The 26,560-nt window shown below is 49.1% G+C and overlaps 2 protein-coding genes across 2 annotated transcripts; one reads left to right on the forward strand and one right to left on the reverse strand.

Moving 5' to 3' along the window:
• The first annotated feature begins 895 nt into the window (after positions 1-895).
• On the forward strand, positions 896-3,267 carry LOC119090344 (zinc finger protein 512B). Its single transcript, XM_037213137.1, has 3 exons — positions 896-914; positions 1,305-1,396; positions 2,357-3,267. Exons 1-3 carry the CDS (start codon positions 903-905, stop codon positions 2,673-2,675), a joined length of 423 nt encoding a protein of 140 aa, XP_037069032.1. The 5' UTR covers positions 896-902; the 3' UTR covers positions 2,676-3,267.
• Positions 3,268-7,908: 4,641 nt separating this feature from the next.
• On the reverse strand, positions 7,909-10,096 carry LOC119090374 (zinc finger protein 512B). Its single transcript, XM_037213174.1, has 3 exons — positions 10,073-10,096; positions 9,655-9,746; positions 7,909-8,899 (listed from the first exon to the last, which is right to left on the reverse strand). The coding sequence occupies exons 1-3, from the start codon at positions 10,082-10,084 to the stop codon at positions 8,563-8,565; spliced, it is 441 nt and encodes a 146-aa protein (XP_037069069.1). The 5' UTR covers positions 10,085-10,096; the 3' UTR covers positions 7,909-8,562.
• Positions 10,097-26,560: the final 16,464 nt, after the last annotated feature.

A 26,560-nucleotide genomic window follows, 5' to 3' on the forward strand; every position in this document is an offset into this window, starting at 1 on the left:
AGTTACTTTGAAAGGAATGAGATCTCTAGTTTTCCACTGATGTACATGTGTGTCGCTCATTCATTCGTTCATCTTGTCAATGTAATATGTTCATCAGAACATTCGTGTGCCATGCGTTGCTGAGTTATGTGCTATGTACCTCGATTGTGCATTGCTTGGAATTAGAACTACGGTATGTTACTGTTACAGGCACTTTTGAAAGTTGGTCTCCATTGAACAGTTCATGGACCATCTAGTGATTAGCTCCATTTGGTTGGCAACAATCCGTTCAACTCGTGTGATGTGGCAAATTTTAAAGTTTGTTCCGGTCCTCATCCATATTTGGGCGCAAAGTTCTGATCCGGCTCAGTCCGACCCGCTGATTCGCAATCCACAATTCAATCCACAATCCACAATGCGCAAGGTGTTCTAGATAGGTAGAACATTCATGGCTATGCCTATATATATATATATATATATATATATATATATATATATATATATATATATATAAGCACATAGCCTTTAAATGAGTGAGTCTGGTAGTGATCGCAAGCAACCCATGGATCCCCAATTTTAGATTCACGCACGACAGGTGATAAAAAAATGTGGCTATCTTTCTTTTGTCATCAATCGCTTTACGGGTCAAAAACCTCTCAACCCATGGTCTTGCACCACACCATGATACATGAGCTTCTGCGACGTGCACTAATGTAGTCAGCCGCCCGCCATGCGCCAGGATTGCCGCCATCGACCAGCGCAGGCCGGGATTGGCCGCTCGCAAACTTGCCGTTTCGCGACGGCGGCCGTCGTGGGTCCTTGACCTTGCGCTAGCGAGGACAGCCTTTCGGTGTCGGTTCCCGCTCACATGTATAAAGGTAGCCCGGCTGGGCTCCCAGGCACAGTGCCCCTCTCGGCTCAGGATGAAGCTGCTGGTAAGGAGCGCGCCACATTTTGTCTGGAAGAGTTCGATTTAGGGGATGAGGTTTTCATTATTGGCTTAAACTTACTAGCCAGCTGCCATTTGTAACAAAAGAGGACAGGGTAGCTCCGAATTTTGCATGCCGCTGATCGCATAACGCTTTGTGCTCAGAAACAAAAAAAGTTTACCCAAAACATTCAGCTTTGCTCGGCGTTTATCTGCAAACTCTCGCCTTTGTCGGTCGATTTTGTTGACTTTCTTGCCTTGAACCTTAAGAGTCGACGGTCATGCTCCTTGCAGTTATTCCCCACCGCTAAGGTACTCTGTCCGTGTGCGCGCCGTCCATGGAGGCGGGCACCTGTCCGTCGGGCCGATGATCAGGGCTGCTGGCCTCCTCCGGCAGGCTATCGTCGTCACCGTGCTGGCTGCGGCCTCGGTGGGCAGCGCAGGCGGCGGCTACGGCCACCATAGCGGCTACCAGACTCAGCACTACGGGTGAGCGCTCATGGGGCGTCAGGGAAACAAATCATGAGGGCTGTCGGTGTGTGGGAGGGGGGGGGGACAAGGACCAAAGGTAGGGGGAAACCCGAAGATTATTGCGGAAAGTGATGAGGTTGGATGAGGAGGTTTTCACCGGAGCATTGACGGTAGGAGCGATGACGTCAGAGGACCTTATCATCGAGATCAGACAACCCCTCACTCCCCCAAAAAACAACGCAAGAGCAGTAGGTTGCAACAGACCACAAAGGTGGTCCTGCTGGCAAAGCGTGGGTCTAGAGACCACTGACCAGGACCAGGATGTGAGTGAGCACCGCCACAAGCGTCAGCGACAGCATATTGAGCTGGTTAAGTTTTCCCTGAGCCTGGGTGAGTTATTTTCGAAAGGCGATCTCGAAATGATAGCAGTCTTTGGTGGATGACCTCAGTCATCATCACGTGAACTCAGTGGTAATTAGATCTCCTTAGCTATTACCGGAACGTAAAATTGTTTGCTAGGTGACCCCAGTTGTTGGAAATTATTTTTTAGTATGGACTTCAGCACAGTGACAGCACAGTCGAGTAATAATACACAACGCTGCGCTCCTCATGACACATAGTTAGGGCTCCCAACTGGCTTTCACCATGTTCAGCTGTACTTTATTGCTTCAAGCGCATGTCAACCGGTCACATTTTGAGGCAACTTAGCTCGTTCCCTTAACTCACCGTCCTGTCGCCCCATGACATCTCACTGTGTTATTCCACGACTCTATAGCTGGGGAAGACGGCCGACCAGCGAATGTGACACCATTTTGGGGTGATTTATCGCTATATGTCACTTTCTGGCACCATTTTTCGACACCATTACAGCCACCATCAGTTAGTGCATCCCATTCTGAACCAAGCGACTCCATGTGGTCCAAATGCGCCAACAGAGATGCCCACCGCCGGTGTTGCTAAAACCTTTGCCACTTCCAGATACGAGAAGGTGCGCACCATTGTCAAGCACCACCCGTACCCGGTGGTGAAGCGCGTGCCGTACCCGGTGGTGAAGCACGTGCCCGTCTACAAGCCCGTGTACAAAACGGTGGTGAAACACGTGCCGCAGCCATACCCGGTGGTGAAGCACGTACCCGTCTACAAGAAGGTGCCCGTGGTGAAGCACGTGCCCGTCATAAAGCGGGTGCCGGTGATCAAGCGGGTGCCGGTGGTAAAGCACCACTACCATGTGAAGAAGGTGCCCGTGCACGTGCCTGTGTACGTTCAGAAGCCCAGTTACGGTTACGGCCACCACTGAGCTGGTCGGCTGTAAGCACCCGCTAAATGGAAAGTCACGTGGCGACAAGTTGTTGTTTGGCTAACTACATGCTGAACTGTGTTGAAGGCACGGGCGCTTCTTGTCCGATGCCTTTTTCTTTCAAAAATTGGACCTGCAGGTCTCTGGGAGTCAATCGGTGTTCTTCCAAGGATTTAATCCGGTACGAAGGCTTGGAATTGTCACTGGTATTGCATTTAGTTTATTTTTTTCTTTCTTAGACATTTTTAAGGCCCAGTACAGTATTAAGTGTCACTGAAACACAACTTGGGCTTTTTGGTAATTGCGTGAATGTTGGAAAGGTCACTTTATGAGTGAACCAGCGCACGTCTTGCGCCTTCTCTCCACTTTCCGTGCGTCTGCATGTCTAATCTCAGGAGACAAGCATGGTGTGCATAGCCAGCCATTTAGACGGTCAACCTGCGAAAGCAGTACAGAGCTTCAAGAACCTCACATGCTATAACTTCCCAGTCATTGTCACCCGTTGTGTATGGTTACCTCTATGCCACAGAGTGTCTTCAACTGACTTACGCGTTTGGGATGTATGGAAGAAATACAAGAATGATGCTGTGGCGCGAATGTGGTTTGTGTACGCAGACACGATCCCAGTCTGATCAGAAGTGTTACGCATGATAGTGGGTAACCACCGTGGCGATGAGCACTGGCGCGGAATACTGAGATAAAATGGTGAGGCACGGCGGCCGAGGTGATCATTTTTCAATGGCGCCACGCTAAGATCTGTGCAAGTTTCAGTGTATGTTGGTTTCGTCGTTACCTTGCATGCCATGCTGTGTTTTCAATCATGATAAATCAGTACGCTGAAAGCGGAATGCATATACATGCAAGCCTCACTCGTAACATTCCATAAGCAGCTAAACGCGCCGTACAGGAAAGTTGGAGGTAGAGTGCGTGAGAAATAGGCCATTGTAGGCATGCAAGTAATAAGTGGGTAGTTGTGTTGACAATTCACTGTAAATAAGGCTCCCTTGGCATGGTGACTCTGGTACGCAAAACATTCTACCAGGTTTATTTTATTTCGTTATCTGAACTTTTTTGTTGCTTTGTGAAGACGTAAGGACATCAGGCCAACAAAGAGCCACAGGGACCCATCAAGGTTGACCTACCCCAGGTTCCGCACTCATACTTGACAGTAAACTTACCACCTGTCCTGTCTGAATTTAGTTATAAATGAGATCCTTAGACCGATAAAACTTGTCCGAACGATTTTTCAATGTTGCCAGAAAGGGACTTGTTAAAACTTCGTTTGGCAGTCAAATGATTCGCCATTTTTTGACTAAGTGACATCTGCCTCTTCATAGTTCTACTCCCATCTTTTGTTAATTGAAGCTGGTTCTAAGTCTCGGCCTAATTTCCAGCATTCCCTGTAGATCTATCTTGCCTATCTCTTCCGTAATCTTGAGTACCTCTATCAGATCCTCTCAGAATATTTCCGTGAATGTAGATCCAAGGCATTTAGCCCATCCTTATGCTATAATTTGCCAGTCCCATTTTTTCATTCTAGCTGCTTTTCACCGTGCTCTCTCCAGCCTATCTACATCTTTTTGTGAAGCATGGGGACCAAGCCTGTACACCATACTTAAGGTGTGGTCTGGTATTGTTCTCTTGCGTTCGTTGGGAAACGAAAGGAGAATCGGACTGCAGCAGCAGATGTTGCACAAGAACCAACGTACAGCAGAGGGTAAATTTTTCCCTTGCGCAACGTGTATGGGCCTATCGGCTCCCTGCGCAACACGCTGTTAGCGAAGTGCTGCGTCGCTATGCTCAGACGCGACTGGTGCAGCTGGTGCTAGTCTAAGGTTCACGGCGGAGCCCAGGCTCGGCAAAGCACTGCAAACTGCTAGCTGCTGGCAAAACTAAAAACACCAAATTACCAGGGTCAGATGCCGGCAAACATGACAGCATAACTTTCGACGAAGTTTCTTCCTGAGATCGGGTCCGGAAAAACGCCGAAAAGTTTGGAATGTGATCTGTGAAGATTTTCCAAGGTGTGTCTGGGATCAACATATGAAATTCATCACAACTGCCTCCCTTGCGACAAGCGTAACAGTATATAGGTGTTGATAAAAAATAGCATACATTATCTCTTGCACTGAACATTGTATCTAGAACTTGCATACTGTTACATATTGAGCATACACTGCTCTCCACACGGCTGGTCATTTGAGTTTAGCAGTCGCTGCAAGGACCGCAATTTTTAATCCCTTTCTTAAGAAAAGCGAGAACATACAGGAAGCAAAGCAAAAACTTCGGAAACACCAATCACTCGAAAACTGAGATGGCAAAACTGGCAAAAACATTAATACCGCAGACCCATTGAGTTTTTAACATAGCAGCAGCACTAGGACATCAACTTATGTATGGATTGGAGCGTGCAATGATGCACGTCTCTCGTATCCTGTGTTCCAAGTAGGCTTTATTACTCATGCTCCAATTACGGGAATTTCCGGCACGATACTCCGATGAAGGGAATTTCATTACATTACTCATTATAGGGGATTCCATGCATGCTACTTCTGTTAAGCGAATGCTGATTTGGGGGTGCCAATATTTGCCAAACGCAACATTCGACTAAAGATTGTCAGATCAAGCCATATATGAATGCTTAGCACTAACAGTAGTGGTGTACATGGTGTAACATGGTGTAACTAACATGGTGTAGTTTCGCAAACAGTTTTTTCTTGGGGGGGGGGCTTAACAGTGATAATTGACTTAACCCCAAAAATTAACGCCAATAAACGTGTTTCTCCTCTTTTTGAGCCATCTCTTTCTAAACATTGGGCGAGCCCAAGTTTCATGAGTTAAAGCTCCCCCACCGTCCGCCTCCCAACTATAAAGGAAACTACACCCCTGAGTGTTACGTAAACATGATCACACGAACTTTGCGAAATGGCACAATTAAGATAACCCCTTTCTTATCTAGAACATAACAACTTCAGAAAACTTATGTGTTTCCTTATTAGGCTTATGTTCGACTTATGAATAGGTTAGTGATTAACCGACCGCATATTTTTCTGGGTCGTAAGTGGATCGATTACTTCGTGTGCAAACTACATTAGAATCATTAATCGAATTATTGCTTTTCTAAAAAGAGTAAAGGAAGCGAGCTTGAAGCCCCAAAAACCGATTTAAGACTTTTTAAAGTCCGTACACAAATCATTGTTCTGTGTTTATCGGATTGCTAGAGCTAACCGCGTTTTTGTCAAAAGCAGCCAACCCTGTGCTTATAAACGGTACATGATTGTGGCTATTTTACCTCAAAAAGCATATCTCTCCCAGTTGCACCGTAGCCCACCTTTGACCTTACCTAGGCACTACCATCACCTTTACCTTTCCATTCAGCTTCACATGCACTGCAGCTCACCCATACCAGCCCTTGGCCACATCCAGTAACACTAGAGTGGGTGCAGCTCCGTAGCGAAATGGGAACGGGTGTTACCATACTGCCTGCCCATATCGAGCAAGAGCCAGGATGCAAGGTGCACCATGATAACATGGATTACCTAGAGTTCCTGCGCTGCCTTTTGACCAGGACGCGTCATAATTTACCTATATGAGGAGGTCAAAATGCATCTCTTTCTGCGCTTATTTCTAATGAGTGATGAAGCATGAGCATCAGAAAGGACGTTACAGCTTTATTACGTTTGTTGAATAGAGCCAAATTTGATGAATTGTTAAGCCGTTACGTTGAAATGTTAAGTGACATGACTTCATGTTTAATCGCATTAAGTTTTAAATAAGTGCTGTGTTATTATAAGGTTCGGGTGGAACGGTTGGTAGGACCTGTGGCACGTGCAGATTTGTTGGGATATTCGCCAGTTGTCACTTATTTACCGGTTAACCAGATCGAGGTTACCATTTCGTAATAAGGTGGAGTAACGAAGACTCGCAGTATTTGCTTCTTCTGTGCTAAAATTTGATTACTCGCCACTTTTTCATGTCCGCCTTTTTATGAAGTAGCCGTAGCAACTGCAAAAAATAATATGCTGGAGGTTTCAGTGCAACAGTTTTTTGTAAAAGCTTTTGTATTCTTGGTCCGACAGGAGTTTGGCAGATTGGCAGACCAGAATGGAGTGAGATCCCGAACTGGTGAACAGTAAATATCGCGCATTTTATACAGGGCTAGTGTTTATTGCGTAATTCAGTGCCACAAAAGCAGTGTTGTGTTTCTACAAGTGTAGTGTAGAATATGAGAGCAGTGCTGCTGTCATCGAACAGCCCCACAAAAGTGAATGCATGTTATTTTCATAACGACAGGTTGGCTATCAGTATCGTCACAAGAAATGCAGCTGTAGTGCATGTTAAAGGCTGTTCATGGACACGCCTTGGAAAATCTTAGCAGATCCCACTAAAACTCTTCGGTGCCCTTCCTACACCTCGCCTTAGGGACAACTTCGTCGAAAGCCATCCGGTCATGTTGAACGGCATTTGGTCTTGGTCAATTGGTATTCTTAGTTTGCCAGCAGCTAGCCTTTCGCAGTGCTTTGTCGAGCCTGGGCTTCGTCGTGAGCTTTAGATTAGAAACCGATACACCGATCGCTTAAGAGCATTGCGGCACAGCATTTCGACAACAGCATATTGCATAGGGAGCCGAAAGGCCAACTAGCATGGCGTAAAACATTACCCATTGCTCTGCATTCATTGTAGTGCAACAACTGGTCCTACGGTCTCAATTTTTTTTAGTTTTTGAACGAACGCGACAACAAAAGCAGTTCAAGATAAAGTTCAGATGCCGAGATGAATTTATAACTGGTAAAACTGTTTACATATCAGACCCACGAAACCCTTACTGCAGTAAATTATCAACAAAACTGCTTACTGCTTCTCTTGCATGCCTGCAATGACCTACAGCTCTTGCGTTTTATCTCTAACTTCCCCGTACAGCATGTGTAGCTGCCTATGGAATGCTACGAGCGAGGCTTGCATGTTCATGAATTTGGTTTACAGCATATTGAACTATCATGATTGAAAACACAGCATGGCATGCGAGGTAATGACGACACCAACATACACTGAAATTCGCCCGATCTTGACGCGGCGCCATTCCAGTGCTCCTCGCCACGATGGTTACCCCGCTATGATGCCTAGTCCTTCTGATCAGACGGTACCCCACTGTGATGCCTAGTCCTTCCGATCAGACGAGGGTCGTATCTGCGTACACAAATCGCAAGCGCATCACAACATCAGTCGTGTATTTCTTCCACACAGTCGAAACGCGTAAGTCATTTAAAGACACTCCTTGACATAAAGGTCAACGTATAAAACGGGTGGCATGGGCTGGAAAGATACCGCATTGACGCCCTTGGAACTGTGTACTGTTTTCACGAGTTGACCGTCTAAATGGCTAGCTGTGCACGCCATCAATGTCTCCTGACATTAGGCATGCAGACGCAGGAACAGTACCGAGAAGACGCCAGGCGTGCGCTGGTACACTCACAAAGCGACCTTTCCAACATTCACACAAATCCAAGAAAGCCCAGGTTGTGTTTGTAATACTTATTACCGCACTGAGCCGTTAAAATAATTGTTGGCCTCCATAGCCCGAAAAAACATTGTATTCAATGTATGGTGTGATTTTTGCTAGACGCTGGCTTTGCAGCGTATTTCATTTTGAGCTTTAATGCGCGTGATAATTTCGAAGCCCTTGCACCGGTCGAAACCTTTCGAAACCTCAACTGACCCGTAAATAGCGGCGGGCCTAAAGACCCGTAAATAGCGGCGGGCCTAATTTTTCGGAACAAAACCCGGACGAGAAGCGCCCATGCCTTAAACCCATTTAAGTATGTGCTAACCAAACAACACGTTGACGGTACGTGACTTCTGCTTCAGCCACTGCTTATAGCCGGCCAGTTCAGTGGTAAGCGTAGCCACCGCCGTAGCCGTGACCGTAGCTGGGCTTCTGAACGTACACAGGCACGTGCACGGGCACCTTCTTCACATGGTAGTGGTGCTTTACCACCGGCACCCGCTTGATCACCGGCACCCGCTTTATGACGGGCACGTGCTTCACCACGGGCACCTTCTTGTAGACGGGTACGTGCTTCACCACCGGGTACGGCTGCGGCACGTGTTTCACCACCGTCTTGTACACGGGCTTGTAGACGGGCACGTGCTTCACCACCGGGTACGGCACGTGCTTCACCACCGGGTACGGGTGGTGCTTGACAATGGTGCGCACCTTCTCGTATCTGGAAGTGGCAAAGGTTTTAGCAACACCGGCGGTGGACATCTCTGTTGGCGCATTTGGACCACATGGAGTCGCTTGGTTCAGAATGGGATGTACTGACTGATGGCGGCTGTAATGGTGTCGAAAAATGGTGCCGAAATCTGATAGATGGTGCCACGTGACTCGGAAATGGTATCACATGGGCTGGTCGGACGTCTTCTCTAGCTATAAAGCCGTCCAAAAACGCAACAGGACGTCTTGGGTAACAAGGCAGTGGGTGCCGAGCGAGATCGCGAGCGAGATAAGTCGCCTCAAAGTGGGACCGGTTGACATGCCCATGAAGCAATAAAGGATAGCTGAACATGGTCATCTATAGAACAATCTTACCCTCCGGTGCCAGCTGAAGAGACCTAATGACCACTGAGGTCACCTAGTGGTGGTTGCGATCATCCACTGAATGCTGACATCATTTACAGATCGCCTTTTGTAGTAAACTCATACAGACTCAGGTGGGCAACTTGAGCAGCTTTACCAGCATCCCGCAGGTAACGCTAGCGGTGGTGCTCACTCACATCCTGGTCTGTCCCCGATTGTCTTCGGTTTTCTGCGCTCCTTCGGTTCTCGTCCCCTCCCTCCCCCACCCCTTCCCCGACAGTCCTCAGTTCTCGTTCCCCGGTGTCCCACCAGCGCTGCCGATAGTCTTCGGCGCACGTTAGGTCATTCGGCCCCATTGGTCATGCCGTCAGTGCTACACCGTCGCGCTCGGTGGGCGCTCACCCGTAGTGCTGATTGTGGTAGCCGCCATGGTGGCCGTAGCCGCCGCCTGCGCTGCCCACCGAGGCCGCAGCCAGCACGGTGACGACGATAGCCTGCCGGAGGAGGCCAGCAGGCTGATTATCGGCCCGACGGACAGGTGCCCGCCTCACAACTGGCGTGGCAACTTATGGACGGCGTGCACACGGACAGAATGCCTTAGCGGTGGTGAAGAACTGCAAGTAGCATGACCATCGACCGTTGAAGGCAAGGAAGCCGCGAGAGTCGGCCACCCGAGGCGAGAGTTTGCAGAGCACACCGAGCGATGCTGAATGTGTTGTGTAAACATCTTTTCGTTTTTGAGCACAAAACGTTGTGCGACCAACAGCAAGCAAAATTCGGAGCTACCTTGTCCTCCCTTGTCCTAGCCAGCGCTCCTTACCAGCAGCTTCATCCTGAGCCGAGAGGGGCACTGTGCCTGGGAGCCCAGCCGGGCTACCTTTATACATGCGAGCGGGAACCGACACCGAAAGGCTGTCCTCGCTAGCGCAAGGTCAAGGGCCGGCGACGGCCGCCAATTTGCCGCCGCGAAACGGCAAATTCGCGAATGGGCAGTCCTGGCGCGCGTTGGTCGGCAGCGGCAGTCCCGGCGCGCGTTTGTAGGGAGCGGCAGTCCTGGCACACGGCGGGCGGTACCTGCCTCAGTGTAAGCCGTAGGAGCTCGTGCGTCATGGTGTGATGTGATACGGGTTTTGACTGGTAAACAAATGATGACCGAAGGTAGCTTGGGACGTTTCTCTATCCCAGTCGATGTGCAAATAGGACCCGGGAATCCATGGATAAACATGTAATCACGTTGCGGCTTTTTATTTGCATAAGCGCATAAATGTTTATGGGCTGACATGTCTACGTGTTGCATGACCAATCTTTTGCAATGAGGGATATTGCTTTGTTTTGTGGGTAAAATGTTTTACCTTTGCTACCGGATTTAAATGGGGGATTTAAATTTAAATTTGGGGTTTAAATTTTAAAGGTGTGCTTTTGCTGGGAAGTCTTGCAGAAGCGTACTTTAAGATTTTCCAAAGAATCTTTAAGGATCCATTTGTGCCGCTGTACGAAGTGTTTTGGATATGTATGAAAACCAGACCACTGGTTGGCAAGGCTGTTCCAATTTTAAGATGAACCTCAAGTTTGAACCTCAAGAACCTCAAGAACCTGATTGCTATGAATGTGGTGAATCCCATGAGTTTTCCTAATCTATTGACATCCTGTCATCTTATTGGTAATTAAGCTATAGCTGGTGGCTTCACTTATGTTCAAAATCAATGCTCAGTACTGTGTAATATCACGCTATGACATAGTTGTCATAGCGTGTCATACAATATTTACCATGTACTGTCATACAATATTTACCTGCAAGTCATAGGTAAATACTGTACTTTGTCTATTCTTTAGAAACTGCTTTTATTTTGACAACAGTCACCAAATTTGCAAGGAAAATACATGCCTTGTATGCCACGACGTTTGGGACACTGCTCAATCCACTTTCTGTGAAGGGCTGCAGCATGGCCAAATTCCACCGCAGTTTCACCTAAATATGTTTGTGCCCATGTTTCTAAACGCATTCTCCGCCTAAAATGGTGCATAAATAACGTCAAGAATTGCACCAGGCTTGGGTAATTTGTTCGAGTTGCATCCGAAATGACGCACTGATTTGAAAGGAACTTTTGGGATCTTGTCCTTGTGCGCGCGCGCGCGCGCGCGCGCGTGTGTGTGTGTGTGTGTGTGTGTGTGTGTGTGTGTGTGTGTGTGTGTGTGTGTGTGTGTGTGTGTGTGTGTGTGTGTGTGTGTGTGTGTGTGTGTGTGTGTTTGTGTGTGTGTATGTGTGTGTGTGTGTGTATGTGTGTTCAGTTCACCCAATCAGGATATTCTGATTGGGTTCAGTAGCATTAATAGTACCTTTAAACAGTTATTGCTATACAAATTTTGTATTATATATATATGTATATATATATATATATAATAAAATGAATAAAGTCGGTGACATGGCTTCAAGCTCGTCCAAAACAATCAGCAGATACCTTAACGCTGGAGGTACGTTTTGCATATAAATCTTATCAGGCGTTACTTTTTCAGGACTTGGAAATTTACCGCTTAAAATGAATGGTGCACTTCAAATTGGGGATGCCGATTCCCCCCCCCCCCCCCCCCCCCCCCGCTCGCTAGAGGTTTGACGGGCCCATAGCCTGTAGAGCCCAGGACGGTATCGCTTCCCAGCGCTAGCAGTGGCGTATCGCGTCACCAGTCAGAAACGTCAGTCGGTGAGCACGCACACCAATCCCCCGGATGGATCACGGCTGTGGTGAGGTGGCCGTTTCACCTCGTTCTTGCTTACGCATGCTGTTGATCGTCGGTTTGTTGCGGATAACTCAGTCTAGTGAGGAAGCTCGCAGCGTAGCGCCACCTTCCCACCATGGGGAAATGTGCCGGACGCAGCCACGTCATTCCTGAGGAAACTGTCTCGTCTGCATTATTGTAATTCTAGAGGAAAATACATTTACACTACACCGAATGGACTCTGGCAGCGTAGGAACTGTTTCTGGGAAGCCTTGCACAGAACTTCAGCGAGAGGGAGGAAAGAGCGCCCATGAGCAATGTCAGCATTGTCTTTTGAGCCGGGTTCGGCGCTTTACATCTCCACGCGATGCAAAACCCTCGACCGATCAGGGTCTCGCTTTTATACTCCAGCTTGTGTACAGCCAGTGTTCCAGCCGGAAAGTAGTTTGATAATAACTCAATAACAATATCTTTCAACAATAAATTGGGGGAATAAGTGCAGGAGGTATCTGGTTTACAGCCCATCCGAAATTAATTCAGCCTAATTATCTTCGTCAGCCTTAGCTCTCGACGCAAGTCCGAGCTAACCGAGGGGTAGCAAGAAGGCGAGTTGTGGTGTGTGTCATTAGGAAAGAACTCAACAAGTTCTACCAATGAGCAAGCAGGAGCAGAACTGACTATGTTAAGCGCCGCGGTTGCTGGCATCACATGTTATCCATCGGTCCGAGCATAGATCACGACCATCGCATACTGGCTGCCGGCAACGTAAGACTGACCAGACCACCACCAAACGTCTACCGAACTCCTCTAAAGAACTGGCTTCACCTGAGGCTGATGTGTCGCCCTCTGCCATCACGGAGGTGTCAGTATATCAGATGAGTCCCAGTCACGAGCCTTAGAGCGTATCCATTAATTTAAACACTGCGTAGCGATATATACAAACAGCTCTTAGCCGCGTGCAGGAGGTAGGTGCGCATTCAGGTGTGCATTAGGTGGCTCCGTGAGTAACCTACTGTCGGTAAAATGGTTTAAAATAGTTGGGCAAAGACCGGTAACCACACCCCTAAGAGTGGACTGAAAGTGCGAACGAACCGTTATCTGATGATTTGAACCCATTATTTGCATTCCATTGTGCGCGTCACTGTACGCGTCATTCGCCTCGACAGGAGCAGCAAGTGCCTTGTAACACTCTTGCGCATTTGTAGACATCATGTGTCAAATAGCGATCCATAATATCTAGTGGCAAATAGTCATCTTTCTTGGCTTACACCTCGTGCGAAAACAGTCGGAGTGCTTGAAAGTTGCACGTCTAAACCCATTTTAACATCTTAAAACAGTTTAACATCTAGTATTTTGTGTATGTAGCAAGCTTGAAGGCGAAAGATTGGTCGGTGTTATCTTGGGTCAGTGACCTCCCTTGATCTTCATGAAGTTACAATAGAATGCCTGTTGATGGCCCGGTGAAAAAGGCAATGACATGAAGGCAAATGATTGGTCGGTGTTATACTAGGTCTGTGACCTCCCTTGATCTTCATGAAGTTACAATAGAATGCCTGTTGATGTCCCGGTGATTAAGAAATTTCAAATGTGTCAACACTAAACCGTAAGGCATGCTTTCAAGCAGTAAAACTGCTTGGTTTTGGTATTGATGTCCTCTTTATTCCTTGCTTCAGGTCGATGCGATCTGTCATAATCCTAACTGCAGCTGCTTTATTGTCTAATAAACCAGCATACGGCTGAATGGTTTCGTCCAACACTCCGTTACCGCATCACACCACACGATTCCATTGGAATTGCCTTCACTGACTGCGCCATGGCATGACTGACCTCGTATGGGTCAGAGATCTCACGAGGTCTATGTTATTTGTACACCAAAACATTGATGATGCAACTGATCACAGCTGTAAAGTTTAGTGCAGCTAAACCATATAGTTCGAAGTTGTTCTGAAAAACCCGTTAGGGTTTCAAATTCACTACTACCCGAGCGCGTGTTACTACGGCATTAGGTGGGCCACCATGAATGAGTAAGGAGTCAATGAGACCATGAGTTCGCGATGGTTTGATTAGAAAAAAATGACACGTGACATGAACAGCTGACTGCAGCGTGCAAGGGCAAAAGTAAGGCTCCACGTGTCTTTGGAACTGGCTGAATCTGTTCTCTTCTCTCGCAACAATGGTCGCAACAAGAAAATAAAATGCGGTGGACTGCCATTGCATATGGCCCTTCGCACCATGTTTTTTTGCCAGAGCCTATGATGCGTAGCACAAAATTGGTCAACTATTGCCGGTCGCATGGTATCACAACTAAACTCTTTCTGCCTCGCGCGGCTGCCAAATGTCCATGAACACTGTCGATAAAATGCAATGCCGGGGTTTACTTTCACCAGATTCAGTGCCAAATCACCATTGAAGCGAAACGAATCAGATCAGGTATATGATGCTGAGCGTCAGCTGCAAGATGTGTACTGATTTTTACGGTTGGTTAAGCCGCATTCGGCTGTTTGCACCCTTCAAATGCTGATCTGGTGTGTCATTAAGTATTGGTAGCCGGACGATTTGAAGGCAGCGACCCGTGAAGGCCGTGATCTTCTGGGACGACAGATCACTTCGTAAAGACCCTTACATCCAGCTGCCGGTGGCATTCCGTCAGCATTTCATACATTCCACAACTGTGCAATGCGCGTCCTGTTTCTGACGCCTGAGGAGGCGGTCCCAGGAGTGCGGACATGACCAAGCGGGCCGAGCTTGGAGGGTGGAGACTGTGTCGCATGCCTCAGGAAGGTGCACCAGCTTCGTGATTGTTTTCTTCCACGCGTGCTCTGCTCGGGGATGCGCTATGACATTCAGCTAGAGGCAGACGTCTAGGCGATGACTCCATTGGAGGCGGCTTGGAAATATGAAGCACACGATGACTGCCGGCGTTTTACTTTTTATTTAGCACCGTGCTATAGACAACATTCCAGTTGGTGGTGAAGGATCACAAATGTTTGTTGTAAAAAAAAATACACATAAGTTATAATTGGTATGAGCAGGCATCCGAAGTCAAGCATTTATACAAGGAGCGTGACCGATTTCCGATGCATGGCAGTTCGGGTCTCTGCCTCGCCTTTGGCTTCGGTTTCAGCCTTCTACTCCGGCTGTTGTGACTCCGATTATCCACACGGAAACAGTATCATGCGAATGCCCACCTCTACGCATTATTGTACCGAGTTTTTATAAAGCACTTGATGGAATGCATTAATTTAGCGGCACCACGCCATGCAGAGGCTTGGAAAAGAACGACGCCACTTTCAAAAAGTCAGGTGGCGCAAGAAGATGACCGAGAATCTCTGCCTACAGTCAGGGGTTTGATCAGCTTGGATAAATCCTGCCAACCTGAACTGCGCGCTTCATTGCGTCAGGCAGTGCCACTACATCACCCACTACCTGGACAGCATCAGCCTGTCGGGCCCCGCGTCACCCCACGAGCTGGGGGCGGACGGATTACGGAGCTGCAGGCCTCTTACGACACCGCTCTGCCACTTACTGAAGGAAACGCACACGGTCGGCACGGACCGCACCCCGACGGTCGGCGGGCCCACACGGACCGCACCCCGACGGTCGGCAGGTCCACACGAACCGCACCCCGACGGTCGACAGGTCGACACGGACCGCATCCCGACGGTCGGCAGGTCGACACGGACCGCACTCCGACGGTCGGCAGGTCGACACGGACCGCACTCCGACGGTCGGCAGGTCGATATGGACAGCACTCCGACGGTCGGCACTGTGAGTCGTTGGTCGGTTCCTTTCCAGGCAGCGTACAAACCTAGTTTAGACCTGCCCTCCGACTGCCGGGATGTGGTGAAAGGCGCGTACCAGACGATACATGTCGCGCCAGTGTGGGAGCATGCCTAAGGTATTTTAATTTCCTAATTTCCATTTAACAAAGCCAAAATGGCTGAGACACCATCTTTTACACACACATAGAGGCTATTTCTTTTATACGTGCGCCTAGGTAATACCTTTTTAGCAGGCTAGGTCGTTTCAAAACGTTGGAATTGAAACAAGATCGGGGTGGTAGCAACGTTGACCTCCAAACGGAGGATCCGGTTGATTCATTTGACCGTAGCCAAGGTCATGCATAGTAAAGGTCATGTACGTCACGATGATGCTAGGTCATGATGTTGTTTGATGCCTTTGGAAGCATGTTGTGGTATGAACTGCTCATGGTGTAAACTGCTCTTGGTGTAAAATGTTCTTGGTGTGTGCTTCTCGTGACGTGAACTGCTCGTGATATGAACTGCTCGTGGTGTGAACTGCTCACGGTGCGAACTGCTCGTGCTGTCAGCTGCTCGTGGTGTGAACTGCTCTTTACTTTCACTGCTCTGTATAGTTGCTAAAGAAACTCGCGGATCGAAAAAAGCCGAGCATAGCCTCGTTTCACGACGTCTGGTGGACCAGTCATGATTTTGCTCACTAGCTCGGGGTGCATCCTAGAAACTATTATTAATAACGTCCATGGCATCAACGGCGTATGAAATGGATTTATTCACGACCATACTTGTTTCACATCGAAGGTTCGCTGCTGTTGTCTGGCCGAAGCCAGCTTTGGTTTAAACAGTTGGGCTGGCCAGACTCCGCCCTACGTAACCTCAGATTCTTCAGCTAAGGTATTCTTGGGCCCCTTCATGTTTGTTATACATGTCATACATGCTGGATTATTTGAATGCATCAAAAGTTTACTTGTGATAGTCAGAATAGCAATTTCGTGGAAAAACACTTCTCCCACTCGGAGGTTTACAGCTGAGTTGGCTCTTTATTACAGGAGGACGGGGAAAGAAGTTTATGGCGCGGATATTGGTAACCGTTCAATTTTTGTCGGAAATAAATCTATTTGCCGCGTTAATTGTGATATCGATAACATCTAAGTGCTTCTAAATCCTTTAAATTTGTCATGCAACTTTGCACGAGCATACATCTCGTGAGTCATCAACTCAAAATGAGATAAACCAAGTAAGACGCATTTCAAACCGCGTGTGTCTTTCAATCAGAACGTTTTTCTTTTATGCCTATGGGTGGCGAAACTATATCAGCCCGCTAAAAGCGTTTGTTAAGGCCGAGTCTGACTGACCTGCCGCTCATTCAAACACGAGGCATCCTTTTATTTCCTTGAGGTGGCTCGCTCGCAATGGGCAATATCTTACGCGTGAGAGGAAAATCGTGAGTGTCGCATTCCAAAATAGGTATAAATGCCGATCCGTGATTGTGTTGTCTGCAGTTGTTTTTCGACCTGGAATAGTCTACAAAGCAGTGAACCGATCATTCAGGCAGCTTTCGCAAGCCAATGCTGAAGACGGAAGTCTGCACGGATGGAAATGCCCAGTTTTGCAACAGAAACTTGGATTCCCCTCCCAAATCATAGGTAAAAACTGCTAAAGTTCGGGTCGTTCTGCGCGGCGACTAAAAACTACACATTGTTGCGAAACATTTCTGTTGTAAAATCGTTCTGAAGAAAAGCGCTCATCAAGATGCAGGCTAATTTGCGGGGCGAGGACTGCATTGTACCAGCGGCGCTCCTTGAATACAATAACCTGGAAAGCTCCCACCTTGGACGACATTGCACCACCGGCCGCGAGCCCAATATCAGGCAGCGAAGCACGCGCTGGGGTGTGCGCCGGTTGACAAGATTTCCTGCAGTGGTTCTCACGACACTGGTGACCTTTGCACGCGCCATGCTGAGCGTGACGCCGCCTGCTGACCCGAAGGTGGGCCTCTCGCGGTCTGGGCGGCACGGGGGCGGGCCTCGCACGGTCTGGGCGGCACGGAGGTGGGCCTCGCACGGTCTGGGCGGCACGGGGGCGGGCCTCGCACGGTCTGGGCGGCACGGAGGGGGCCTCTCACGGTCTGGGCTGCACGGAGGTGGGCCTCGCACGGTCTGGGCGGCACGGAGGTGGGCCTCTCACGGTCTGGGCGGCACGGAGGTGGGCCTCTCGCGGTCTGGGCGGCACGGGGGCGGGCCTCGCACGGTCTGGGCGGCACGGAGGTGGGCCTCGCACGGTTTGGGCTGCACGGAGGTGGGCCTCTCGCGGTCTGGGCGGCATAGAGGTGGGCCTCGCACGGTCTGGGCGGCGCGGAGGTGGGCCTCGCACGGTCTGGGCGGCACGAAGGTGGGCCTCTCGCGGTCTGGGCGGCACAGAAGTGGGCCTCTCACGGTCTGGGCGGTACGGAGGGGGCCTTTCACGGTCTGGGCTGCACGGAGGTGGGCCTCGCACGGTCTGGGCGGCAAGGAGGTGGGCTTCGCACGGTCTGGGCGGCACGGAGGTGGGCCTCTCGCGGTCTGGGCGGCACAGAAGTGGGCCTCGCACGGTCTGGGCTGCACGGAGGTGGGCCTCGCACGGTTTGGGCTGCACGGAGGTGGGCCTCGCACGGTCTGGGCGGCACAGAGGTGGGCCTCGCACGGTCTGGGCGGCACGGAGGTGGGCCTCGCACGGTCTGGGCGGCACAGAGGTGGACCTCGCACGGGCTGGGCGGCACAGAGGTGGGCCTCGTACGGTTTGGGCGGGTCCGTGTTACAAAGCTCAGCCCTTATTCGTGTGCGTGCCGTGCTGCAGAATAGTCTTGCTGCGTTATGTTGCGTTGCCCATTATAATGAGTTTACCATGAGCGTTGGTATAACCATAAATGGTTAGTCATAATGCTGCCCCCTCTCCACATCCTAAAAACGCGTGGAGTCCCACTCTGCTTGGGTTCCGGGACGCCTCTTTACCTTGATTTGGTGCGCTTCTCTACCAGGCGCCACTCGGGCTGGGCTTGAGGGTGCCCCTATGCCCGGGGTAAGGGTTCACCTCTGACTTGGTTAACACGCGCTCGGTTGACGGTAAATTCCCCCCCCCCCCCTCCCCGAGGATTTTTCCGGAATGATTTCCGAACGGTGAGGCGTAGCCGCTAAATTCTGCGTCGCTGTTGACAATTAAATAGCAAATCTTTTGATGTTAAAATATTTACATCTACCTTGTAAGTGCGCTAGCCTATGGTGGGTCAGTCAGGAAATGGATTCAGCGAAATAGATTCAGCGATAGCTCCTAGGGAGTCGTTCAATCTGATGCAACAACGGAGTGTTACACGGAGCCACACATCGCTGAGATAGCGTGTTAGGCAACACAACAACTGAATTAACAAGTGTTATTTACCTGTAGTCGGGCATAAAGGTCAGATCAAGACTAAAACCGATTTTTTTACTGTAGAGCTTGCTGCATGGAGTAGTTTCTGATGCTCATGTTGAATTTAGTGATGGCAGGAGCCGCATAATACATCTTCCATTAACTTATTAAAGGTCAGAATAGGTCACTAATCTTAAATGACCCCGGTGAACATCTTGTTGTTAGGAACAACAGTCTGCCTAGCGTAATCCTTGACGCCTATTCAAATGCAAAAACCAAAGCAGTATTGCATGATCTTGGTCTCCATGATCTGACAGGTCAAATATGGTCACGGGCCTTAAATGAACACTACTGGCCTTTTGCTCAGAACAGATATGTAGGTGTACGGTCGTTGCATGAAAACATTTGGGACACTTTTGACATCGATCTGAACTTTTAGATTGTTTGAGGGGGTGGTTGTATTTTTCGGGAAATTATGCCATGGTCATGACCTTCATACATCGTCATAGGCGTGCTGATGCTGTTATTGATGGTGTTTATTTAAATGCATACACATCTGTCAGAATAAAACTGTCACCGCTTCTTACAGAAGTGATTTATAACATTACTTCTTTAGACTCCACATCACCAACAATGATCAGAAAACAGCGGCATTGGATCGTCTTAGACTTAACAATTTTACTCTCACACGGCGACTTCATCAGTTCCCTGGCGCCCAATGTTCTTTGTCCTGCCGACACTGACGGATGAAGGACCGATTTATTATTATTTGGAGTTTAAGGGCGGGTGAATTGCAAAATTCATGCAGCGCTCACTGCTACCGTAGCATGGGGCCCAGCTGTAATTAAAACGTGTTCCTAAAGAACCGTCAACCGGGAAGATTTTGAGACAAACATGATGTAATACTGAACACATCAAAGCAAAGCCTACACCGAACATAAGGTGAAAATGTTGCCAGCTCTGCTGGCTTCGATTCACCAGCCAAAATGCGTAAGATTTGGGGCGTTCTGTCCAAAGCACCGCACTCGCGTTCCATCCAGGTCGCGGCGGGCGATCAATGCGTTGTGCACAGTTAGCGTATCGCAGCAAGGGGGAAACAGGGTTACCACCAGCAAATAGGAAATGGTGGTGTGTAGGATAAGTGTTTTCCACGCGTAGGTGGCAAGAAGCGACGCCCTCTCTTCTTTCTTTACAGCAGTACGCACAGAAACACCCGTGCACACACATTTCGGCTACGAGTTTTCATGACTTTCGGCTGGTTACTGACCGAAGCCCAGTGGCGCCGCCATCGTTCCGACGTAAAGCATACAGAAAGCAAGGTGTTGGAAACAAGTGCTTGCGGACTTGCTTCGAGCATCATTTCAGACATTTTGATGCAATCAGTCCATAATCTGCTTACGACGACAAAATTAGTGATCGCCCAGCTTTCAGATCTTACTCTCCCAATTTCCACTGCGGCTGGAGTGTAGTTACGCCCTCCAGAAGCTTGCAGAAAGCCGCTGTTGTTGTCATTGGGATTCCAGATCCCCGCATTTCGCCACTGCCACTTGCCAATATTGCTGCAATGATTTTGTGTCGTCAGACTCCGCAGACTCTGAAATACACTCCGCGAAACCAGTGAGAGTGCTGTTTTGTCGTAGCAGTGGCTTCTCAAAAACAAACGACTTGATGTTTTGGGCTCGATCTGAGACAGGAAGACCTTCAGCTCCTAGACTTTTGGCTTTGCTGTACAGCCTTTGATGTACCAGAAAGGACTGGTTAAACGAAGTTGTAGCGCTAAACAACGATTATAATGGCGACGCTAAATAGTTCGCGATGTTGATAATGATTGTCTGTGTTGTCTGTGACTGTCTGACTGCCTTATTGGCTGCCTGTCTGGCTGTCTGGCTGTCTGGATGTCTAACTGCTTGACCGCCTGGCTGTCTGGCGGTCTGACTGTCTGACTGTGTGAGACACACGGTCGGTTTCCTGAATAGCTGTGTTTTGGACTCTTTAGGATAAGCGCGGCTTGAAATATTGAGTACAGCCAAAATAATCGCTATTATCACTATTATCATTTAATCAGTACCCGAAGGTAAACTGAGGGTTTTTATCTCAGCAAGCGTGCTTGAACTCAATGGATTTATTTTGTCCATTTACCGCATCCGTTGCAAATTATTCTTCACTTGACATCTGTGGTTTCTGTAACAGTTATCAAGTTAGAAGGTTCGAGTAATGCGTTCAGTCGCCACTGTAGTTCACCTTTCTGTAACAGTTATCAAGTAAGAAGGTTCGAGTAATGCGTTCAGTCGCCACTGTGGTTCACCTTTCTGTAACAGTAATCAAGTTAGAGGGCTCGAGTAATGCCTTCAGTCGCCACTGTGGTTCACATTTCTGTAACAGTTATCAAGTAATAAGGTTCGAGTAATGCGTTCAGTCGCCACTGTGGTTCACCTTTCTGTAACAGTTATCAAGTTAGAAGGTTCGAGTAATGCCTTCAGTCGCCACTGTGGTTCACCTTTCTGTAACAGTTATCAAGTTAGAAGGTATCGAGTAATGCCTCCAGTCGCCTCTATGTTTCACCTTTATCCCCGCATCGAATGAACCAGCTAAGGGTAAATAACGCTGGTGACCACCGACGTCATACGGCACGTGCGCGTACCGTATGCTCGCCGGCAGCTCCATTATCGTTCATCACCACACGTAAATACATATTCCAAACGTCATCACCAAACTAGGCAGCTGACCTCCACCTGATCCGGCCGCCGTCCGGTGTCCCCGACCTGACAGGACGCAGCTGGGTTCGCAGCGGGGGCCGGTACTGTCTCGGGTCACGACCTCGCCTCCAGCGAACGCCCATTGTTTCAGCCCAGCGACCTACTTTGTTGTGGCAGCACCGAAAGAGCGCGGAAAGGCGGCTGGTATGCAGCAAGGCAAATGTTTGTTTGTGTCCACGATACTTCCTTGATAAGAGTCATGGACGTCTATGCCTGGTACGAGGTCCAGGCCTTCAGAGCTTCAGAGATCTGGGCCTTGAATTTATGATGATTGATTTATTTTTATGATGATGTTACGATGAAGCCAGTGTACCAGGGACGATCTCCATGGTAGCTCCTTTGAAGAACCGCACGACGCCGTGAAGAGAGGGTTCTGCACTTGTGTGGGATTCCGAACTGAAAAAGCTATCTTGAAGATCATTCGGTGCAGTTCACAGCCCTGTCATTCTTCACACCTCAACCTGTCTAGTTTCTGAGCTACACCCTGCGAAGATATGCAGACTTTCTGGGGAACTGTTTCAGGGTCACTTAGGCATCCATGACGCCGTAAAAACGTCACTCAAATCCTGCCATTCCATTAGCCGTGTGGCGATCAAGGCTAAGAAAGCTGTAATCGTCGAGTCGTTCATATTTGCGTTTGTGAGCACGATACCCAGATGAAACGGCCGTTACTTGGTTGAATCAATGCTGTGCAGTCGCGATGACGTAATCAATAAAGTATAGAGGAGCAAATAAACTAAACAAAGAAATTGTGTTGTCGAAGGAAGTCTCTTCCACTTTAAAGGATACCAATGTTTATAAGCGATCTTATTTTATGATGTCTCATGTTTGTTCCAATGTCCTCAAATGCGCAGCATTCCCCATAGATGATTTGCGCCGTTCGATTGTCATAAAGGGATATAAGTGACCCAGTTTTAAATTTGTGGCTTTACCGTGCCATACAAAAAAAAAAGAAGCACATCCACCACAGCGGCGTCTGGGCCGGCTAGGCGTCACCGGACATCGTTCTAAACCCTCATTAGCATGATGGTGTGGTTCCGACGCGCAAGACCACCCTCTCAGGTTTGCTGCGGGCCACAAATGCATTTACTCATCTATTATTACGGGTGCTAGCGAACAATGAAATCATTCGAGGATTCCATTGAACTTCATTACGTCTTGCTCGACCCGTTATATTCTCTGTCTGGTAGCCGATGCGCATCAGTGCCTAGTGGGTACGATTAACTAGATATTTCTACTGCAATATGAGCTTTTCTGTTTCAGTAGTTAGCTCCTGGGATGACCGAAGCACGTTCACCAGTTCAGGCAGTAGAAGTTGGCAGAATACCCCAGTCGGTGCAGGCCATTGGGAAACTGCTTCATCAGCCTAAAACAAAGCAAAGCAAAGCCAACACGGATTAAAACGGAGCCAGGATCTCACGTATCCGACGACACAGTGACAATATTTCAATACCAGCGGAGAGCAAACAAGCAAACACATCGATAAAACTTCGTGATGGTGTGTGGAACCGATCAGGTGACTTCGCGCCAAACATGGACAAGCCCGTTTTAGCGTGCTTAGGATTTATGTTGCATAACGGCAACTAACAGATAGACACCAATCAAAGTGCGCGGTCGCGGCCTGAACACCCTTCGACACCTGCATACACAAAGTATCCATCAGGAAACCCCGCCGTCGCCTCTCTCGAAGCGGGTATGGCGTACAGCCTGAGACCTAAAAGTGATATCCGACCAAAGTATTTTCGTTTTGATAATACTTCGGCTGCACACACCGAACACGCGGATCGTTACAACTGCATTGATTTCGTGCTGGGAAGGTTCACGCTCGGCCGGGGCAGATTTGTATCGCTTTCCTAAGATGCCTAGATCCGCTAGTTTAGGTCTTGGTGCTATCCAAATGATTATAACTAACATCTTTTTTAAAGATTTGGTCCAAACTCTTTGAATGGATGGATTTCAGGGATCAGAGCTCACGCTAAGCAGTGCTTGTTGTGTGAGCCCTACCACCCGTTCGCGCAAATCTATGTCAACGGCAGAATTTGGGAGCGAAAGCTTAACGTGCCGCAATGCTCGGCACGGTCCGTCTTGCCCTCTGACGTCAACTGACCTTCAACGCGACCGCTGCCACCGGCCACAGGCCATACCTGTCGAGGGCAAACAGCGATCGCCCTAAAGCGACTCGAACCCACCCCGCCACGGGTGGGTGGATCAGAAGACAGGCGCTCTAACCAACTGAGCCAATGGGACGGACAATCTCTCAAGCCTTTTATCTCCTCACACGTTTCTGGCCGCCAAGCGCCTCCCTGACGCATAGGATGCTGTTCGCCTCGCTGGCATACAACGTGCCGTTAGTATGCCTCCCCGAATCGAGCGCCACCAGCTTATCAAATGCACTTCAAGGAGTGCAAAACGGACCGGTCAACTCCGACCGATGCGCGGTGTTACTGAGCCGCTTTTCCTCCGAGCGCACTGAGACGCATCCATGACACTCGGTCCGTGACGAGCGAGGCGCAGATTTTGATGACGGCAGCTGAAAGGCTAGAAATAAAAATGATAAGGACATTTGGACCGTGACACCGGTCATTTGACACCACCACTGGCCTATTACAGCGCCATTAACTCCCGCCAGTGCGCGTGAGCGAATAAGGCCTCCCCGAGGTCATGCCGCACGGGTCACGTCGTGATGTGCCTTGAGGCCGCGACCCATGACCCGACTGACGACGCCGACGCGTCAGCATCACTCGCGTCTCCTACGCCCGAATGGTCGGGCTGACCGCTGACAGTGACGCGTGCGGCACTAGGCCCCGTGCGGCCAGCGGCAGCCTCGGGCCTGCCGGGCGCCGGCGAGGGCCGAGGCCTCGGGCCCTCCACGGGCCCTAGCAAGGCCTCTGGTCCTCCGCGGGCCCCGGCGCACCATCCCTGACACAGAGCCTTCGGCAGCCGGCGTGCACGCCGCGCCTGATTACGAGCGGGCCCGCGGGCCCGCGGGCCCGATTACCGCGTGCGTGAAGGTCGGTGACGGCCGGCGGGTCCCGCGGGCAGCAGGCTGGCTCCTGGGAGCGCTGCCGGTCCTGCAGGTCTGGTGCCAGCCACACTACTGTCTTTCAGCGCATTCGTTTGTTCGCCCCTGCTCGTTCTTTCGCCCGTTCGCTCGACGCCCTTTGCATATACTGTGTCTCGGGCATTGCCCCGACTATTGCTGAGCGAGATCTTTTTTTTCTGCCCTCGGGTGCATTTGCAGCCGTGAGAACTGCATTTTGACAGACCAACCTAACATGAGTAAATACAAAGTGATCAATTGATGAACGGCTCCCACTAACTGTGGCGCTCCATCTTTGTGGCGTTTCTTTTTAAACATGACCGGACAGGTCTATTCGCAACCGACATCGATCGCCATCTTGGTGACGTTATCGTGGTGACGTCATTGTGGTGAGGTCCTGCTCCCACGGCTGATCAGCGGAGGGGACAGGACTCTGGGGCCGTTGAAGGCGATGCAGCACATGCTATGCCCCCGTCATGTATCGTCAGGGCAGTCGCCGAGGCGCCGACGCGCTCCTCATGTTTCGCCGCGGCCGTCGAGGCCTCCATCACAGGGGAGCTCGACCACTTATCCCTGGACATCAAAACGCTGTCCCAGGTGGATGGTTGTTTCTTGGTCATCTGTCTCAGCTCCAGTTGGAGGCTTTGGAGCCTTGATTTGCTTACTCATTTATCAAAGCCGCTGACCTGTGCCGGGAAAAGTCAGGTCTCATTTGCCAGTAGGAGCATTTAAAGACAAATCGACAGTTGGGGGAACCCAAATATCATTCCGTATCTTTAACATCTTCAAAACTTATAGTGTTTGTCTTAAAATTCATCTGTGCCATTTTCAGTAAGATCAAACAAACCACAAAAGACCTAAAGCCTCGGGCATTGTTGGTAAGTCAGCTAGCACGGTTGTCTTTAAGGGTCTATAACTCAATTAAAGCTACCGTTATAGAAAACTATATGCTGTTGAACCTGCTATGATTCAATGCATCTTTTAGGCACGTTCTTTTTTTACTTAAAATTCAAACTGTGACCTTATGACCTGAAGTCACGTGACCTTTTTAACCTTTTAGACATGCATGATGATGTTTTTTTTCAAAACAAAGCAGTTTACAACTATCACCTTTCTATCCAAAACAAGTAGTTAAAAAAGTCCCTTTATCACCTGACAGCCACAATTCGAGTTAAAAGGTTCGTAGGTGTGGCTGATTTAACACAGATCTGACAGGCATCGTTGGATTGATATAGTAGACTTACTGCGAGAGACATCCTAGCGAAAAGCAGGCAATCTAAATTAATACACGCTCGGGTAGGGATCAAATTATCTCCCAAATTTTTTTCCGGGTTGGCTGTATACCTGTAGACAATTAACTAGCAGATCGTTTCGTATCAGAAATTTAGATGTACCTTGTAAGGTCGCTGGCCTACGGCAGGCCAAAGTCAAGCCATGGTTTCAGCGATGCCTATTTGTAGGGAATCGTTCAATCTGATGCAAGAACGGGGTGTTAGACGTCATGCATCTCTGGCTTTCCCACCAACGCAACAATTGAATGAAAAAATTCGCTGCCCCAGGGTCGGGTATGAAGGCCAGACCAATGTCAAACCCAATCTGTTTTATTGCTCTAGGGTTTGCTATACGTGGTAGTTCTGGTAATCATTTCGAATTTA

The sequence above is a fragment of the Pollicipes pollicipes genome, unplaced genomic scaffold (assembly GCF_011947565.3).
Source record: "Pollicipes pollicipes isolate AB1234 unplaced genomic scaffold, Ppol_2.1 Scaffold_3087;HRSCAF=3621_pilon_pilon_pilon, whole genome shotgun sequence".
Taxonomy (NCBI): domain Eukaryota; kingdom Metazoa; phylum Arthropoda; class Thecostraca; order Pollicipedomorpha; family Pollicipedidae; genus Pollicipes; species Pollicipes pollicipes.

Excerpts from the sequence above, each read along its gene's own strand:
- LOC119090344 (XM_037213137.1), top strand. Across the intron at positions 1,397-2,356 it reads TACCAGACTCAGCACTACGG|ATACGAGAAGGTGCGCACCA; the intron begins GTGAGCGCTCAT and ends TGCCACTTCCAG.
- LOC119090374 (XM_037213174.1), bottom strand. Across the intron at positions 8,900-9,654 it reads TACCACAATCAGCACTACGG|ATACGAGAAGGTGCGCACCA; the intron begins GTGAGCGCCCAC and ends TGCCACTTCCAG.